The sequence below is a fragment of the Metopolophium dirhodum genome, chromosome 6, assembly GCF_019925205.1.
Source record: "Metopolophium dirhodum isolate CAU chromosome 6, ASM1992520v1, whole genome shotgun sequence".
Classification (NCBI taxonomy): Eukaryota; Metazoa; Arthropoda; class Insecta; order Hemiptera; family Aphididae; genus Metopolophium; species Metopolophium dirhodum.
Window position 1 is genome coordinate 18,015,854 of NC_083565.1, and position 20,011 is coordinate 18,035,864.

The 20,011-nt window shown below is 37.0% G+C and overlaps 2 protein-coding genes across 3 annotated transcripts in view; one reads left to right on the forward strand and one right to left on the reverse strand.

Annotated features, from left to right (window-relative positions):
- Positions 1-3,329, forward strand: part of LOC132947380 (serine-rich adhesin for platelets) — a 23,186-nt gene extending 19,857 nt beyond the window's left edge. Inside the window, exon 10 of the mRNA XM_061017657.1 lies at positions 322-3,329. Within this exon, the coding sequence (XP_060873640.1) occupies positions 322-1,565 (1,244 nt within the window). The 3' untranslated portion in view covers positions 1,566-3,329. The remainder of the gene's footprint in view (positions 1-321) is intronic.
- On the reverse strand, positions 3,228-19,616 carry LOC132947379 (protein mesh). 2 transcript variants are annotated; one of them, XM_061017656.1, is made up of 17 exons: positions 19,128-19,615; positions 15,543-16,150; positions 15,297-15,434; positions 15,045-15,213; positions 14,434-14,545; positions 14,192-14,337; positions 13,911-14,104; positions 13,675-13,820; positions 12,581-12,995; positions 12,355-12,502; positions 11,239-11,565; positions 10,983-11,119; positions 10,738-10,867; positions 10,327-10,620; positions 9,946-10,128; positions 3,664-3,799; positions 3,228-3,535 (listed from the first exon to the last, which is right to left on the reverse strand). In XM_061017656.1, exons 1-17 carry the CDS (start codon positions 19,558-19,560, stop codon positions 3,379-3,381), a joined length of 3,873 nt encoding a protein of 1,290 aa, XP_060873639.1. In that variant the 5' UTR covers positions 19,561-19,615; the 3' UTR covers positions 3,228-3,378. The 2 variants fall into 2 exon arrangements, with proteins under 2 accessions (XP_060873639.1, XP_060873638.1); XM_061017655.1 differs by lacking the exons at positions 3,228-3,535; positions 3,664-3,799 and adding an exon at positions 5,236-6,869 and having other exon boundaries at positions 19,128-19,616.
- Between the last annotated feature and the right edge of the window lie 395 nt (positions 19,617-20,011).

Genomic DNA, 20,011 nt, shown 5'->3' on the forward strand with positions numbered 1-20,011 from the left:
ACGTGTGTCCCCTGTGCGGCGGTTCCATAGACTACGCAACGATGAAAACTGCAATTACAATGACTAGTCGATGGAAAAACGCATTGCTAGTGCCGTTCTAAAATTTAATGTTATTGCTATGATTTAGATATAGATCAACTCGCGCGCGCTCGTGTTTGAGTCGATGCTTCGGATTATGTACCTAATAATAATAATAATAATGATCGCTTTTTTCCTTCGTTAATCTGCTACAGTATAGCATCACGTGGATTTTTAAGTTTTTTTTTTTTTACTTTTGCACTCACTACTACTACACGTGTTTATCTATATTTTTTTTTGCAGATGGCACTACTACCATCAGCACCGTCACCTCAGACACTAAAACCACCACCTTCACCACCAACACCAACACCAACACCTCCACCACCACCACCACTACCACCATTACTTCAAATGACCCAGTCATCACTACTGCGGTGCCGGTCGTCGTCACCGACACAGCTTGCCCCGCCACTGCCTCCACGGTCGGGTCCTGTGACTTGGACACGTCGGTGGACGAGATTTCCGTGGAGAACGTTCCACGGCGCGAAGAGGGCTTTTTCCACCGCTTGTTGTCGCGCCGAAGCACTAAGAAGAAAGCGGCCGCCGCCGCCAAGTCAGCGTCCACCGAAGACGTGGACGTGGACCGGTTCCTGTTCGACGAGACGACGGGCGCGAGGCCACGGCAACGCGAAGAACCGCCGCCGGCCGGCCGCATGCAGCTGTCGTATCCACCAGACATGCCACCCGACCACGGTCCACATCACCAACGCGTACCCGTGCCGTCAGTGGCTCCCGCCGACGACGTTTTCGAGCCGGACACTTTCGCGCCGATCAAACAGTCGTTCAGCCTCGGACAGCATCACTCGCACCAGACGGCCGCCACGGACGACGACGCGACGTCTAGTGGCGACGGGTCGTCCGTCCAGAAATCGTCGTCGTCGGACAGCGTGTCCAGCGCCGCCCTGGACGAGTCTGTCGATTCGGCGGTTGCGGTGTCCATGACCACCGACGGACGTCACCGGAGTTACAGTTCGAGTGATTCGGAACACCAAGTTTGCGGCACCGACGGTGGTCAACAACACCTGCGCCCGGTGCCCGCTCCGCGTCCATCCAAGCTCTACAACGGTGGAGGTGGCACCGCGGCCGACGTGGTGGTGCGGAGGAAGAAGCGTGACGACCAACAACAACCAGAACTGCTCAAAGTGTTCGCCCGGCGGTCGTTGAAGTTGGGCAAAGACGGCGAACCGGAATTTTTGTTGTTGTCGGCCGATGTCGACCGTAGCGACGACGGTGACGGCGACCACAAGGCGATGACCGCAAACGGCGAGTGGCCGGTGGAACAACAGGACGGGGTGGCGTCCGAGGACCGCGTGGTCGTGGTCGTGATGGACAACGATAACCGCCATGCCGAGCACGTGGTGGTGGACGTCAACGAGAACAGGACAGTTGCGGCGGCGGCGGTCGAAGTCGTGCCCAGGTTCAAGCGCATACAGCAGCGCCGGGAGGAGTGGGAAAAGCGACTGTTGCAGCAACAGCGGAACTGAGCGGAAAACCCAACTTACGTAGTCGTCCTCTTTTTTCTCATCAATTCCACTTCAACTCCCTTTCCGGCTGCTGTCGAAATATATTTCACCTTCCCCCGACTGGTAGGGCGATTAACTATTTTCGAGTAATACGACAATTAGTATAATCGCCTTTGTACACAGTTTAATTATATTCCTTTTCTATATAGAACGGTGCTAGATGATGGTTGTTTACTTTTTACTCGAGATCCCTTGTACGAGGGACTATGAAATCAATGATAGGTTGTGACTTTCGTTTTAATATTCGTTACAACAAACACGTACATTGTACACATGCAATATATATTTTAATAAAGCAAAAAAAACTTGATAATAATAACTCAACAGATATTACCATTTTATAAAATTAATATAATAAATATTATGTTCATGTTATAAAAATTATATATTTATATATATTTTATTATATATTCATAGCAAAAGAGTATAATAATATTGTAGTTATATTGTTTTGGACAAATATTTTTTTCATCAGATCGAAAAGTCCAATATATATTTCAAAAAGTTATTTAGATAATATTATAATATATTATATAATAGGTACTTATATTATATTTACATATTTTATTGAGTCTATAAAGTGATTGATGTTCTAGTAACGATAATTGTTTTTCGTTAATTTTTTTTTCATAACTGTTCATCTGTGATTTCAAAACGTTTAAGACATTTTTTAATGATAATTTTACAAAACTTTTATCTAAAATTTAATAATTGTTATTCCCTTGCCCATTTTTTCTCGTTGTTAAAGTTCCTTCCACTTCATAAATTTATTACGCTGTCCATTATTTTAAGTATTTAATAGTGAATTATTTATTTATATGTTTACCTTTCGACAATACTATTAACAATACTCTCGTTGTATACGATACGTCGCCGCGTTCTTGCCTCTCCATAAGCGCGCCACGGACGCCATCCGACAATAACTCGCGCAAAAATGTCACTATTTAGACCACGTATACCAATTACCAGGTATACGGTCGCGGAAAAAACATGTCGTGTACTGATGACGACTAACGCGTTATCGGCGAACCGTCCGGACGAAATTTTCCGTTTGATATGGTAACGACGTGTCGTTTCGAGTATTTTTCACCGACAGGTTGTTATATTTTTACGTAAAGACTTATTTTTACACGATCCTATTTGAGAGTAAATTCAAAATAACATTTTAATTTTGTTTTAATCCGATCGACTTAGACGTAATGAACCGTGATCTCTGCAGTATTTCGACGGTCGATCAACTATAATATTATAATATATACATATATAGATTACTGGTTGAATTGAATATAAACGATAACAAAATATTAACCTCGTGTAATTTTTTAATCAAAATATCAAAAAAAAAATCACCCTTTACATATACGTACTAACAGAATATACATATATATCGCAAAAACGGACCTGACATTTTTCGGCCTATTATTATTATTATTATTATTATTATTACTATTATCATTGTGATCATCATCACGTTATTATTATTACCTTTTTTTTGACGCTTGTATACTTTTATTTATATTATTATTGTGTATTTATAAATATGTTAAATATTTATTTTTCGTAAAACTGTGTATTTTTGTATTTATATTTTATGACCAACATAATAATATTTTGAAATCGACATTATTATATTATATTATATTATATATTTAAAAATTGTTGAAAAAATTAAAAACTAATTATTACAAAGTGTAACAAAATTATTAATATATATATATAAAAATATATGGACGACATGAATGACTTGTGATGACCGAAAACCGCTTGCCGGTTGTCAGTTGATTTCCGTTTCCCTCTGATGACCTTCCTCGACCGTGTCTCTCCTCTCGTCGTCTGGGCCGGGCTGCTGCTGCAATTCTTCGTCGCCGGTTTGGACAGGAGTGCCATCGCGTGATTGTCGTGGGTGACGTCTCGACAAGCCTCGCAACCGACTGAATATGTCAACCGAGAAAACAAAACCGAAACGGAATTTAAAAATAGTTTATTCAAATGATTTCTCCCTCCTCCGTCCATTATGGTTTGTGGGGGAGGGGGGTCTGGTTCTGCGGACGGTACTCACTTAACTGCCTGCGCCTTTTTGGTCTTGACAAACACCCGGTAACCGACGCATACCAGGATGAGGAACAGCGGCCCCAACAGGAGCAGCATGATCGGTACGATCGTCACCAGGGCCCTCGACGAAAACTCTTGATGACCTGTTGCGCGTGCGTCGACATCGCGATTAATCAATGTAGGTAATAGGTATTGTAGTAGTATGTACGCTTAACATTATATTTTATTCGTCATTTGGGTAATCAAAAAGTTGTGCAGCACCACCCGGACAATAATCAATTACTGCGGCTCGCTGAATATTCTAAAGTGCGGCGATCGATAAAGAACTATGATTTTTTATGTTTTAGTATTAATACTTTTCCAAGTTTTCCACCATCGTAGGGTACAAACAATAATGTGTTTCGATTTTGGGATCTTTATTGACTAAAATCTATTTATTTTCAAAACAAAATGTACATGTTTAAAAATAAAACCAAGACGCAATCATTACCTATTCATATTTTATTTGTAAACCTAAACAGAAAATAATGTTTCATTGGTGTATGTGTTTTTTTCGCTGTTTATCTCTAATCTACTAATATTAATCTCGGATTCTCACTACCGGCACTGTCACCACTTCATATTTATCTATGTATCTACATAGTAATGACTCATTACTTATTGATCAGGACGAATAGGCCCCAACGTGATTTTATTCGTGCGCCGAGCGGTCCCTTTTAAATAATTATCGATTCCAATTTCTGCGGTATCAATCACAATTTTACGATATTAGGTAAGTATTTAAATCGTACAATTACAATAATTGTACGGTGTTCTGCATAATATTGTAGATAGCCTACGGTGATGGGAATTTTATTTTCTTATGCGGAATCGTTCCAATTGGTAAAGTTACAATAAAGTAAATGAGGGACAATCGGTGCCCACCTACTTGTTATCGTTTAATAATAATCGTCAGTAGTGTTGTGAAAGTGGATATATCATAATAATTTAAATATATATCCGCCTTTTTGGTTGTTCAATGTACCGAGCAACAGCTATCGTATTCGTTCCTGCAGATAAAAACGAATGATCAATGAATATGTGCACTTTGCACTTATTAAAGAGTATCTATAATGTATCAACTGTATATCGGTGTCAAGTGAGAACCACCGATCGATATAATATATTGTACTTTAGTTGGTTACTGTGGTAAATTATCACTGTGTCACAGTGGCGGCCCGAAAGGTTTAATTTTGACGCTGCTGCGTTTTTCTGAGGGCTGGTGGCAGTGGGGCCGAAGTCAATGATAAGGTCTGACCACGGCCGACCTCTCAGCCATATTTTATTTACATCATCCCTAACTTTGTTATAAGTAAATAATGTATGTTGTGTAGGTGGAAGAATTCAATTAATTCCCATCACAAAGTTCTTGCCTATTAGACGTTTTTTGTAAATTTTCTCACGTACCCTAAATAAATCATAGAGATAATCTTGGTTTTAAAATAAAATTCGTTTGGCGATGGTAACTATCCAATTAACGTAGTGAATTATACTAAAAAAAATGTACCTACACTTGAAAAGAAATAAAACACAGTTCATGTGAAATGAAAATGATTGCGATTTAATTAACACTTTAAAACTTAATCGTTAAATCGTACATGGGTGCACCACAATCGCGGTACAATTGTCATACAAAATTGATAATGTATTTACAATCGGTGTTTATAAACAATTATAATATATTTATATATACATATTATACGTAAATACGTAATAACGAAAAATATATCGAAAGCCGAATTTTCATTCCACATGATTGCCATCACGGCGACGTTTATAATAGTAGGTATTGCATACAGTCAACTGTGGTTTATCGATTCCGTTACCTGTACTTGGTTACAATAATTTGTTGTACGACTATAATAATTAGACTGAACAGGACTCACTAGGATTGCTATAATTTTATTGTCTATTCAAATTTAATTCGTGGGTTGTCGGAGAAAAATTTAGAAACAAATATTAATATACCTAATAATATAGAGCTGTGCACATTTTTTTAAAATATTATTAGGTATAATTATTTAAATGCGATTTGCCGATTATTAACACCGAACCGCGTGGCTGGAGAGGAGCCTCGACATAACACTATCAGGTATGTACGTTACTCCAAGTGTAACCACATCAAGGTTTTGCACTAGATTCGGTTTCAAACGCACCGGAATAAAATATTTAAACAAACGTTTGGGTGCTCGCCGTTCTGGTTAATAATGCCCGTAACGGGTGTTGGATTTTTAAATTTTAATGAATTTTAGGGGTGTAAGGTGTAACGGGTTCCGATTAATTCAGGTCATATAGGCCCTGAATAACAAACTAATAGCCAGTTCATCTTAATATAATATAAAATTTTGTACACAAGCGTGAACGAGTCCAATAGATGATAATAATAATATTATTATTATTGAATATCTTTCAAACAGATTATTATTAGATAATGTTATGTTATTATATAGTACCGCCGCCGTGTCATGCGTTTGGAATGAAATTTCGTCCTTTTACACACACACACACACAAAAGAAAACGATTATTTTTTCGTTTTCAAAACGAGTCTTTGAATCTGGACGGCAAAATCTGTTTTTGGACCGCCACTGACGGTCCAGCGGGCGACCGCCATCCCGTGGCCGCCTCTGAGACCATCGGCTGAAGCGGCGGCAGCGACGGCGGTGGCGGAGGCTCCCGGAACGTCGGCGATCCAGGCACGTAAATTGCCGTCCTCTTGTCCACCTTGTCCAGCTGTCCCTCGTACTCGGCGTCCAGGTCCCAGACCTTGGTGTGGTCGAAGTCCACTTCCGGTTTGCCGGGCAGCGGCTCGTGCGTCCGGTACACGGCGTCGTACGACCGGCGCGGGTTCGTGGAACTGGGCACCGAACTGGCCGGGCCCTCCTCGGTGGACGACTCATCGCCGCGGCCGCCGTCGTCGTCGTTTTCTCCATCGTCGCGGCGGCGCCCGTTATTCTTGGCCGCCGCGCCCGCCGACGACAGATCGACCGTGCTCAGGGCCAGCACCGAGTTGCGCCTCTTGGCCGCCCGCGCCGTCTGGTACCGCAGGCTCAGCCGGCCGCTGCGCCGGTACACTCGCGACACCACACAGCAAATGCCTACCAGCAGCGGTACTATGAGGGCCGCAATCAGTGCGATCGTCGTCCACGCGCTCCGCGACTCGTACTCGATGTGACCTTTACACCACGTCATCACATCACTCTTATATTATAATATTATTTTATTTCATAAGTAATGATATATCATATTTTATGGATTAGAAGAATAATGGTTTAATATTGGTGTATTGGTGTCATGAGCGTGCTCAGAATTTCTGGCAGGGTAGTCATACACAATTACATAACACATTAACACACACACATATTACGTATATATATATTCATATTCACACCTAAGTTATAAATACTAATTTGGATGGGGTAAACTCATTTAACTACAATTTACCATAGTAAAAAGTATTTTATGATTGACTATTAATTATTATCATAATAATAATATTGAATATTGAAGGGGGGGGGGGGAAAGTTCGCAGAGTAGTCAAGTGCCTACCATGACTACCCCGTGCGCACGCTTATGATTGGTGTCATGTGTGCAGTCAGTGGCGTATCTGATAAGCAGCCTAAGCCTGCAGCAATGGTTGGCGAGCGATTAATGTTGTGTTGTACGCAGTGAAAAAACCGTGGGAATTCTATGTACGCAATGTATTTTACGAGATTGTCCCATATTCGAATCAACCGTGTTTTAAACAACACTCTTGTCCCGTATTTTGCAGATTCATCCATCCCGAATGACCCGTATCCGTAGGGTCGTACCTATGACTTATTGTTTTCCTTAAATTTTATAATTGTGATTTTTTCTTATGAATTTTTTAAACGAGAGTTGTCTATAAGTCAAACAATTTCATTTGCAAAATGTATTGTTCATTTTAAAACTGTATTTGCATTGAATGTCGAGAAAACCTTCTCGGTTTAAAAATAGTGTCATACCTATATTTATATTTAATTTGCATAAGGAAAATTGCCATTACCTAGTAAATAGCAATGACTATATAATGACTAATAATTTGTTTTTACTATATTAATATCATCTATTGAAAACCATTTTTAACTTGTATAATATTACCGAGAGGTCAAAAATTGATTTTCATAAGAATTCGCACCTATAATACGAAATATCACTTAAAACATTTTTAGGTACCTACTAAAAAGTAAAAAATAATTATTCATTGTTACAGAATAATAGGTAACTTTTGAGCTAAAGACTAATTTCGACAAGCCCCCATCCCCATGACCCCATCCGCTTGTATAAATTATAAGTATGATTTAAAATATCCCGTATTTAAAAATAATAAAACTGGAATCCCTACCCAAACGGACACCTCCTAATAGCGAATGATATTTCGTGAAAAACTCTCTACGAACCGATACCTTAGAATAATGAAAAAAAATTCAGTGACAAGGTTTCACTATTTATACATCTCAAAATCTCACATTTATCAACTCAAATTCAAAGAGTTTTGAATTTTTTTTATATGGTGGTGTAATAATTTTACCATTTCATTGTTATAGTCCTTTATAATTTGTAAACACATGGAAAAACACCACCAATCGTCTCTGTCAAATACGCCACTGATGACATGTCCATCATAGATCTATTAACTTTAGTTATAAGAACAATAGTTTGAAGGGGTTAAGCCTGAGACGTTCAACGCAAGAATAACTGCTGTAGCCTTCTTTATATTGGAGCCATTAAGAATTTTTTCAAAATATCATAAACCAAGCATAACGACAGACATGAGTTTATGACATGTTTATGTTCATCGTATTGTGTAAAACAATTATGTCTATGTGTGATATGTCTATAATAGAATAGTAATTTTTATCACTATAATCAGTAGCGTATTCAAGAAGAATTATCCTGGAGTATTGTTAGGTTAGACCCCCCCCCCCACCAAAAAAAAAACAAAACAAAAATGTATGGAAACGTTTTTTAGTATTTTACATTTTTTGTACATTATCATCTATTGAATAAATACAAATAATTATCTAGTAGCCACTAGTCAGTGGATAGATAGTTTAAGATAATAATAAGGTAGGTATCCAATATTGTTACTTGTTTAGACACTTAGGGCCCTCCCTTTCAAAACGCCACTGATTATAACTATTTTACGGATGTAGTATAAAAAATATGACGACGTCTGTCGTTTGGCGTTTTAAATATTATACGTTAACTATAGAAACATTCAACAGATTGGTGTTTGGTAAGTAAAAACTTTCATTTTTAAGATATTTTATGTTCACCAAACACAACAATTATACACATAGAATCTATAGTATAGATAGCATCTATACTTATTTCAAAAAAAGTTTTTCTGAAAAGTTCGTTAACATAAAACATTTGAAAATATTATTATATGAATCAACATTTTTGACGGACGGTTAAGAAATCGATAAGTATCGAGTCCAGTTATATAAAGTTTTCCTATGTGACTAAATTATTTCCTTTCTGTGAATAGTATAATTTTCCAGCTAGTACAATATACAATCATTTTATTATAATTTTAAGTGGCCTCTGCAATCGCGTAGGTATCTATTATCTATTATGTAAACAGATTATTGTACAAAGAAAAGTTTATGTAAAAATAAGTACGTGTTGTAGGTGAGGAAACACTCGAACATCATAAGCATTTAAAATCTATCAAAGACACCGCTCAATCCACAGCATTCACTTCTCAAAAGATAATAAAAAGTGGAGGAATTGCACGTTATTAGCAGCGAGTACCCATGAGAAACTATATTATTTTCTTTTTCAGCGAATAGAAATTATTACGCCCACCGACTTTCAATTTGAAATAAAAGTATACGATTAGAAGATGTATGTTAATTGTATAAATTCTGTATATTATATTGTCCGGGTTTCAGCTATTTACTAACATTTTTTATTTTTTTTTTTTTTGAAGCAGATTAAACGTTTGTATACCTAGATACTCCAATGAAACAAATTGGGGGGATTTAAAATGTTGTTGCGTAGGCAAACATTTCGTCAAATACACGGCGAGTACCTATGATATATTATATAAATGTTAAACATTGTCGACTTTCCTATTTTTGAGTAGGGGCCCCTATAGATCTATAATATTCTATAATATGACATAATATTATACCTAGGTGCGATTTTTTCAACTCGAAATTCGACTGTTATTATTATATTTTTATCGCGAGTATTCAAAACGTCAACATTGTTGGCACTTACGTAAGCATTCCGTGTACCCGTACTCCGGTACGTCCCATTTACCGTCGGACGAGCAAGATCTCCTCTGGTCTCCAATCAATACGAATTCTTGATTACACTCGAACGTCACCTTGGTGTTGGGTACAAACAGAAAGTTACTTTTTCGTCCGAAACGTGGCGTTTCCAAAACCCCGCACGATATCACTATATACAAAAGTACGTCAAAATATTAAGTAAACAAAAATATAATATCACGTGCGATCTGGCCGATCCACCAGCAGCCAATAGGTACACGTTATACATAATATACGTACTAATATATTATACATAATATATGTACTATAATATTATTATAGTACGCGCGACCTCTAAAATTAGATTTACTATATTTTGTATCATTACCTCTCTGTTTGCTCATCTTTTTCGTATTGACATACCCGTCTTGATATTGTAACGTGTAAAACGCCAAATCCCTATCGAGACTCACCGCATAATCGTATTTACATTGGTACGAGTCACCGCAAAGTTCGTTGGCTTTCTGTATGTCGGAAGATCGGTTAGCCGGTATAATGAGTTCCGGAGTGGGCTCGAAAACAGGCTCAAACGTTCGGTTCGCATAGTAACTAGCCGTCCGACCGTATTCGCGAAAGAATAATGCGCCGCCTTTGTTCTTCTCGTCTCTGTCTTCCAAAATCCCTGCGAGAAAAAGAATAATTAATAATATAATGTCTTCACAAAACAACGAAAAATAATTAACAAAAGAAATAAACACGGTCGCTACATACCATATCGCGTTAATATTATTTTACTCACAATTTGATGCATACTGTTTGTGTACCGATTCGAAATCGAACGTATTAGGTTGCACTATTGTGCCGTCGGGTTGAGTAAAATCATCGGACTGATCAAAACTCCAGTTACCAAACAATCCTCTGGTTCGATTCTGTGTATAAAAAAATAAATAAAAAAATGCACAAGTGTATATCTATTCTATATCTCGTAGCGGCCATATTATAATCATTGAAATAGAGAAATAATTGTAATAATCATATATTTACGATAAACTGCCAGGGCAAATACACTCGAGTAGTCATGAATCCTTTGTTTTCCAATACTTCCAACCCAGCGCCAGACTGAAACATGACCACGATTTCGGACTGGTTTAAAACGTAAGAAGGCGCGTAAACGGTCACACCTTGAAACGAATTTAAAAAATCATAAATTTATAGGTATATGTATAGCATAAGTAACAACGATTTGACAGTAATTAAATAATAGCCCGATTATAATAAGAATAAAATATTCAAATTTTACCGTGAAAATGTTGCACCTTCAACGCCGGTCTGTCGAAATACACTCGTTTACCGTCGGCAAAAACGTCCATCCTGTACCTCCACTGGGCCACTCTGGGCCGTAATCGGACTTCAATCACGGTGGAGGTATTGTCGCGAGACACTACGGACGTCAGCGTGGTGGCCTTTACCGGTCCATATATATTGTCCGGCAACTGTTCGAATCTACCTTGCACGTCAAATTTGAACTTTTCCGATTCCACGTGAACCAACACGAACTCGCCTTTGCCGTTAAAAGTGTACTCCAGATCGTCGAAAGTAATCACGTGAGGATCGCCGAAGACGGTAGCTATATAATATATTAGTTGTATACTTTGTATAATATGATCGATGTGTAATATCAATTATCATCACGTAATTGGCATAATATTATAACGTACATGTTATATAATTTACCTACGTAGTTGTACAATAAAATAATCTATACCAAGTATATGATATATAATTATGATTAGCACATAGGTTATAGGCACTTACAATTACCATCAAACAGGGTTTACTTTGGGGCAGTTTTAAAATTTAATTAAAATGTATGAATATATAGTTGAATTTTTTTTTATAGTTTTTAAGATATATCTCTGGAATTCCGCGGCAATCAAGCCACAAGCGTCCATTTGGTATTTCTATTGCCATTAACAAAATACATAACAATAACGTTACCCACTATACTATTGATGTAGCGATATATTATACTTAATGTTGTATTTTGTTTGTAATATTGTTCCAGTTTATAAATTATCTGCACTATTAGGCTTTGGCCCGTTATTTTGTAATCAATTGAATAAATTATTATTATTATTATATTAATTACTAAACCTTTATTTAGTTCTACCTATATTATCGCGCTAAAGAGTAGGTACCGTATTTTACGTGTAATTCGAGTGTATAATTGTACATGGCATGAGCCATGAGCGCGTGACATCGAAAGGCAAACATTCTGAACATTTTGATGTGGTTCATTCGATACGAACCGGCATAGCGCGAAAAACAATCAATTAATTTTTGCCCCGAATCACCAACCATTTTGACGGGGCACTTATACTCGTATTATCTATAATAATATGTTAGATACACATACCCACGTATGGCGATTGGTATGCGACGCAATCTTGAGATGGACGTCTTTCAAATCGGTAAGTTTCGCAGCCGACCGCCTGCTCTTCCTGCCACATACAACACGGGAAAAAAGGGCTCATGTCGTGGAACCACTGGGACAGCGTTGGAACCTGGAAATCGTCAACGTTTCGTGGTTAAAACCCGTTTTGGCCGGATGTGCGCCGTGGGCGTTTTCCGTCGAAATTCACTTTGTTGGCTTCGGTCCACGGTAAGAATCCCAGGTTGTGCGATCTCCGCGGCCTCGAGCCCCACTGCTGGTCGTAAGACAACATCAGGTAATTGTTTTTGTCGTAGCAACACTGCTGTTCCGAGCCCTCCATGCTCGGGGCCCCGGTCGTGACACAGTGCACTGCACCCTTGTTGTACAGACACTGGGGGTTGGCGTCCCGGTCGCAGTCGGCGTCGGGCAAGAACCGGCCGCGGTCGACGAGCGCGTGCTCCAGCGTGCACGGGCACTGGAATATCTCGGCCGCAAAGTTTTTCAGATACCTGTCGTTCTTAATCCAATTGTCGCACAGTCTCTCGGGCCAAGAAGACCCGTGCCACCGTTCCCACTGCGGTGCGAAATACCACGCAAGAGGTACGGGCTTGCTCCACAGTATCCTATATGTCACAACACAAGTAACAACGGTGAACGTCAAGACTGAGCGTGTGGAGTTAGCCCACCCCTGCACCTTGTCCAAATTACACTGGGCCATTTGGAACTTTAAAAGCTCAATTTGTATGTAGGTACTTAATTGTAAACTTACTTGACGAATTTGTAAGTTCATCGGTTCGAAGAAATAGCCAAAATTAACTTGTAGGCTATCTTCACACTATCCCACCCTCCCAAAACCATTTCGTCCAAATGTTAAGTCTTAGAGCTTAATTTGTATAAATAAGGGGAAGATAATGTGAAGTTAGCCCCTCTATTAAGTTTATATTGGTCATTACTTCGCTGTGAGGAAGTTACAATTAATTACTTACAATTTATAAGCTCTACAACTTAAAATTGTTTAAGTGTAATTTGGATTAGGTGCGTGGAATAGTGTAAAGACCCAAGTACCCAAGTTAATTTTGGATACTTCTTCGAACCGATGAACTTACATAATATTCTAAAAATCAAATTACAATGTCTTACAAATTGGGATTATCTAACATACAATTGACCGGGTGTATAATTTTGACAAGAGGGAGGCCAACTTCACACACGTGGCAAACGGTTCATCCGTTTTCGCTAAATTTGTTTACACGATTTTATATGTATAACAATGCATTATATTATTAATATAAAGGTGGTTACGGAGAAATCGACATGCCGGAGTACATCGTCGGGTTGGACAGTTGTATTTGCAAGAATCCAAACGTCAAATCTAAGTTTTGGACGTTGTCGCGGTCTTCGAAAGTAGCCGGGCTTATGACGTATTCACCCGAATTGGGAATATCTTTCTACGTCGATACAACATAATGAAATTATATAGGTATAGGTAATTGAAACAACAAAATGAAAAACTGTAGGTTGGATAAACGATCGCTTACCGCTATAACATCGATGAATACGAGTTCGGGTGCGATTGTTACTTCTCTGTAACCGTAAAGGGATATCTGTATTTGCGCGTCAAAATTCGTAGTAAGATTTTGCTTCTCCCAGGTAATTTTTATTTCTTTAGGCTTTCTTTCTCGTATCGCCGAGTCTTGGAACCGAATTCGTTCGGTAGCCGTGGCTGGAGTCTCTGCAAATAAATGTGAAAAAGACATATAGGGTATGTGAACAAAACTTAGTATAATATGTTTCGTATATCCGGCCGATATCATCATACCCACAAAGTATTTTCCCTTCCAGTTGTATTTTTCGTCACCAATCGCCACGTCAAATATTACATAACCTTCGGCCATCAAAAACGGCTGAATGCAAACGGCACGGTTTCTATTCACTACGGTGCCGACAACTTCTTCCGTGTCAAATCTACAGTGGTTTATTATAGAGCATTGGTAAATCATAGGTATTTCACTCGAACTTTTCTTAAGATTTTCATAAGCTAACTAAAAATGTGTTACTTACTTGCATCGTACTTTGTCTCCGGGCTCAAAACACGGTCCGGTGATGTTGACGACAGTGCCGCCTAACATGTTGCCACTCTCCGGTGCGAAAACCAACGGCAAATTTGTACCAGCTGTACACACCGTAAAGCATAATATTTTATGTTTTAGAAATTGTACAGTACGCATGACCTGAATACTTAACACCCGTGGCAACAGGGCCATAAATACGGGGGGGGGGGGGACTAATGATTTCACTACGTTCATTTAAAAGCATCATAAGAGTATCAAGTATAGACCTGAGCTACAGGTTAATTTTACATGTTAAATTGCATACACTATTTACGCCTATGTGCCCACCCCCAGTGTTTCAGGTCTATTTCAATGACTTTCAAAATTTAAACTTTGGAAAATGTCTTCTTTCAGAGTTGCACATCTCGGAAATTATTTGTGCACAATGGATGAAACTTTGAATACATTTCTACACAAACATTTGGCACTTTAAAAAAGTCTAATAACTACGGAAGTATTAACTTTTTAAGAAAATAACTTAAACGCATTAACCAAAATAGTATTCTATAAATATATGTTAAATACATTTTCAAAATTATTATTTAAAACTGATTTACTAACCGATATCTTTGTTACACGTTCCTAACATAATGTTTTCGTCGATTCTGAATATATGTCGGCCAGGAAAATTATTGGCCCAACCACGACCCACCAAGTCTCTAATGGTCGATCTTTGGGAATAAGGATAATATTCGAAACTCCTAGTCCCATTTCCAGCGTTGAATCCCACCTAGAACATAATAATAATTATATAATATTTTTACGACACGGTATCATATAGAAACATCGAAACTGATTTTTCAATTAACTCACAAAAGCTGGTACTCCTCCTTCGCCGCCAGTCGTATCGCCCCCGGCTTCTGTATGACTAGTCCATTGCATGTCTACGTAATTGAATATGGCGTAAGTGAATACTTCGTCGGTGGCTAAGATCATTTGAAACGTATTAGTCTGAAATGAAAAATAAAAATGATTTGTTTTGCATCGAGATGATGTTTATAAGACAGTGAAGAGCTCGATAATGAAATTAAACTATTATTGCGCATTGCTCGTGTTTACCCTGTAAAGTGAATTGTCAATTCCTCCGGCAAATGACATGTTTTTCCACGTAATAATAGCTGAATGTTTGGGTACGAACGAGTCGGCACCAACTACGCCTTCTCGAATATCCCACATTAATCTTTCTCTCATTTCCACTCCGAACTGATCGGTTCGAGCTTGCAAATCCCTCTCCAGGCGGAAATAAACTCCAGGCTTGCGTCGGTCAATGTCGTCAGCTCTGAGTGAACCAATCCGACACTTGCTGTAGAATATACCGATGAAGGACGGGTCGTTTTTTTTCGGCCACTCTTTGATCGGAAATGACAACGGATATCGGTAGTGTTTCGGTGGATCACTGAATTCTAAATAACCGTTCATTGACACCCGAGTGTAGTTGAATCGAAAGCCGAAGAACGGCAATTGGAAATTAAAATTTTTGTGAATCTGAGGCATAGACCCGTGTATGTCGGTTTGGTAATCTCCTAGGTCATTATCACCGCCTCTATCGAAATACCAGTACATGAACTCTTCTCGGATTTCCACCAATCTCTCTTCGGTCAAAACGTACGGAGCTGAACCAGCTTGTAATCTTAGAGTAGGAGGTGCATATCTGGACGCGAAACTGTCTGTAAGTAATATAAAATTAAGACTTCAATATTTTAGTGTGTATACTCCGGCCCACGAGAGAGTATCCTCGTTTTGCGCATGCAGACTGTAGGTATTCCCCCACTTTGTGCCATTTAGTGTATGCGTCAAATACGTGGCGATGCGCGGAATCGGACGAGTTTTCGTCGGGCGACGGGATATTCTCTCGTGGGCCGGAGTATAGTATACATCATACATTATACATAGTACAATATTTAATAAATTAAACGTAGAAGTATTCAGTAGTACATACTACTTAAGTAGTAGTAATTGTCTTAATTAAGTAATCAATTCTTATGTATTAACATTTTGAATTCCTATGCTTACATATCAAGTTACATTTTTTTTGGAATAGCTATATGTACTTATTTAAATGTAATTATATTAGTTTTGACTTTCTTGTACTTAAGATATTTATAAAAAAATGTCAACCTACAGATATAATATATTTTAACTGTTGTTGAGCAAAAACGCAAAGGTAGTATAGTCTTACATTTAATAGAAATGTTGAATAATATTATAATCATATAAGTGATAAAAAGTATGAGTTTACAGTATTTTATCAACTAATAAAACTAATTAATCAATATGTATAGGTATGATGTATAAAGGTATTTTAACGACTTGAATCATAGGTACGTTTTTAGATATAATAGTACAAAAGTAAATACACTGAAAAGTGTTGGCAGGTACATGCGGTAATATAATATTATGTTTTATGATTTTGTCACTGTGTAAATACGAACTACAACAGGAAGCGGTTTGAATATGAATCTGTTACGTATTAAGTTATTGTTTTCAGTGATGGAATTTGTAGTAGTTGCGTCATACTCATAGTTTTACCGAGCAGTGAGCTTACGTTTAGAGATAAACATAAACATAACTATATGACACACCATATATTATATTATATTATACTCTATATAAATATATTATAATCCAATCAAGCATTTATAACACAGAATAATAATATTACTCAACTGATATAACTGGAACTATTATAATAATATTATATTATTTCATTGGTATTAAATTAAAAGTATTATGAAAAAATTCGTGAATTCTTAAATTTATATTATATACATATATATATTATATTCGTTTCATATAAGTAGTTAAATATATGTATCGTATAATATTATACAAGCTGCGAATATTATACAAAAACTACAAATAGTATTAATACAAATCTTAAAATCTAGTTACGGCTTACAAATATATTTACACCAATTTATTGGGAATATGTGCACATGGCCCTCCATGCACGGCTGCACGCGTGTTCATTATATATTTAGTTCTGAGGTCTGCGATTGGTCTACATTTTTTAGCGCAATACCTATAACTATAATATTATAGTATAATAGCATTCCACTTTCCACTCATCAAATTACTTACATCGTAACTTCCATTGGAAATATCGAAATACTCTAAAGTAAACATCAATCACCTAATCTATAGTATGAATTTAGGAATTTTCAATACAACTACCTTATAGGCTATAAGTAGTATACCGCTACAGAGTACAGACGATATTATATTATTATGTTTATTACGATCGTAAAAATAATACACACAATTTATATTATTCGATAAGTACCTCCTAACTAGTTTAACAATACATTCAGTTATATAAAACGTACCAATTTACTACTAAATAGTTTATCTTTTCACAAGACGGTAATTTCGTTTAGAATACAATATTGTGTTTAATTTTTGTTGAATTATGTATAATTATGTTGTAGAATAGGTATAAACAATAGTTGATATAGTATAACTGTATAAGTGAGTGTTAGTGTGTTATACTTTATACTAAACAGTTTAATTATTTATGTTGAACAAGTTTATTCGATTAGAGCACGTGAGTTCTCTTATAAATGATTTAATGTAGGGTAGGTACCTACTTAGTAGTTTGGAGTTATTTCATTTAATTCATATTAATTAGGTACAGTTTATGGATTAAATAAATTTGCTTTCAAAATGTATACCTATTGATACTACAAATTAAAAAATAGGTAGGTATATAATATATATATATATATATATTATTAACTACCTAGATAATATTTTATATGGAAAATGCAACTCATTTGTCATTATTATAAAGTTCTATAGTTCGTATCAGTTGTTATTAAATTAAGTTCATATTATGGTCGTATTGAAATCTGGACTAAAAAATTTTTATAGATGATAAGGCAAAATTAGAACATTATTAGATGATTAATTATGTATTCTTCATAATATTAAGTATTGACAGGTTTAAAATAATTATGTTAACTGAACACTTATTGCCCTTCACGGGCGTAAATTATTTAATAAATAAATAAATTATACCTAACCACATCCATATTAAATATCAATCATAATTCATAGTTCATACTATTATTACATTTGGTTAGGTATCTTATATTATAATATTTGCGCTATGCGGGTTGAAAGCATGATTATATATTTTCAGCTACGAAACTTTAAAATAAAACGTTGCAGATAGTCTCGTGTTATAATAATTATGTTTTTATTATAATCATTAATTATATTAGGTAACCAAATGAATCTGTGCAAATGTTTGTACAGGAAACACGATAATATTGTACTACTCACTAATTTGTATTGGATCCATATGAAAAATTGAATAAGAACAAATAGTGTTTGCCCCATTAGTCACTGTATATAATGGATCATTAATATTTAATAATATTTTACGTAAGCACCCGATTTAGCCCTAGTTGCCTACCTCCTTTTATCACTCGAATAATAGTTTTTAAATAATAGTCTAATAAGCAATAATAGTATATTTTTTTAATACTTCGAACCAGAGATTTCCTCTCTGTGCCTTGTGGTTCCTATAGGTAATTATCCGTCCTACCTACAATTGTGCTCGATAACATAACCGCATTAAAATAACACGTTTTACATTTGTGTACTCACATTAAGTAAAACGGAAAAAAAACTGTTACTTACTGTAATTCTGTCTCTCCTGAAAAAAGGTTGGGTTTTGATTAAAATTCGGATTTCGCATTGGTTGCTGTGGTAATCGCGGTTGTTGTAGCCGCGGTTGCTGTTGAGCCTGTTGCTGCTGTTGTAACCGCTGTTGCTGTTGTAATCGCTGCTGCTGCTGTTGTTGTAGTTGCTGCTGTTGTTGTAGTTGCTGCTGTTGTTGTAGTTGCTGTTGTTGTTGTTGTTGTTGCTGCTGTGCCTGACGTTGGGTTTCCTGGAAACCGTACAATGGACGGCTGAACTGTTGGTCGATGAGGTCCTGCGGCCTTTGCTGCGCCTGTTGCCAATACGGTTGAGCATTTTGACCGTAAGGGTCGTTAAAGTTGTTTTGAGTGACCACCGGACACGCGTATAGTGCTAGGCACGCAGCCAAATAATAACAACAATTATTCGCCATTCGGTTAGGTTATGCGACCGCGATCTACAAAAGCTGTCGGTCGTGTGCTAAAAACAAATCGTCATTTCAAATATGTATCTGAGGCCACATATACGAACAGATAAGATTTGGATAAAACAAATATGGGTGTATATGCGTACTGTGGGTTCATGCCACTCGAGAAAAGTTTATCTAATCAATGCATTCGTATTTTCAAACTGCTATATTGTTGCTCATGGTTTGTACCTATATTGAATAGGTACTATAAAGTGTGATGAAATATTTGGACAAATATAAATTAACACATTATTTAAAAAAATGAAATACGATGACGATTTACTATATTTTATATAGTGATGTGGGGACGGAGGTTGTGTTATTATACTTTATTAATTATTTTGTCATAGAGGTTATACCTATATATATAGATCGCATGTTCATCACTTCTAAATACTAATTATACAGGTGTAAA

Coding starts and splice junctions, on each gene's coding strand:
- LOC132947379 (XM_061017655.1), bottom strand. CDS start 19,560: ATGGCGAATAATTGTTGTTATTATTTGGCTGCGTGCCTAGCACTATAC. Junction 16,151..19,127: donor TCAGGAGAGACAGAATTACA/GTAAGTAACAGT, acceptor TATTACTTACAG/ACAGTTTCGCGTCCAGATAT. Junction 11,566..12,354: donor ATACCAATCGCCATACGTGG/GTATGTGTATCT, acceptor TATATTATATAG/CTACCGTCTTCGGCGATCCT.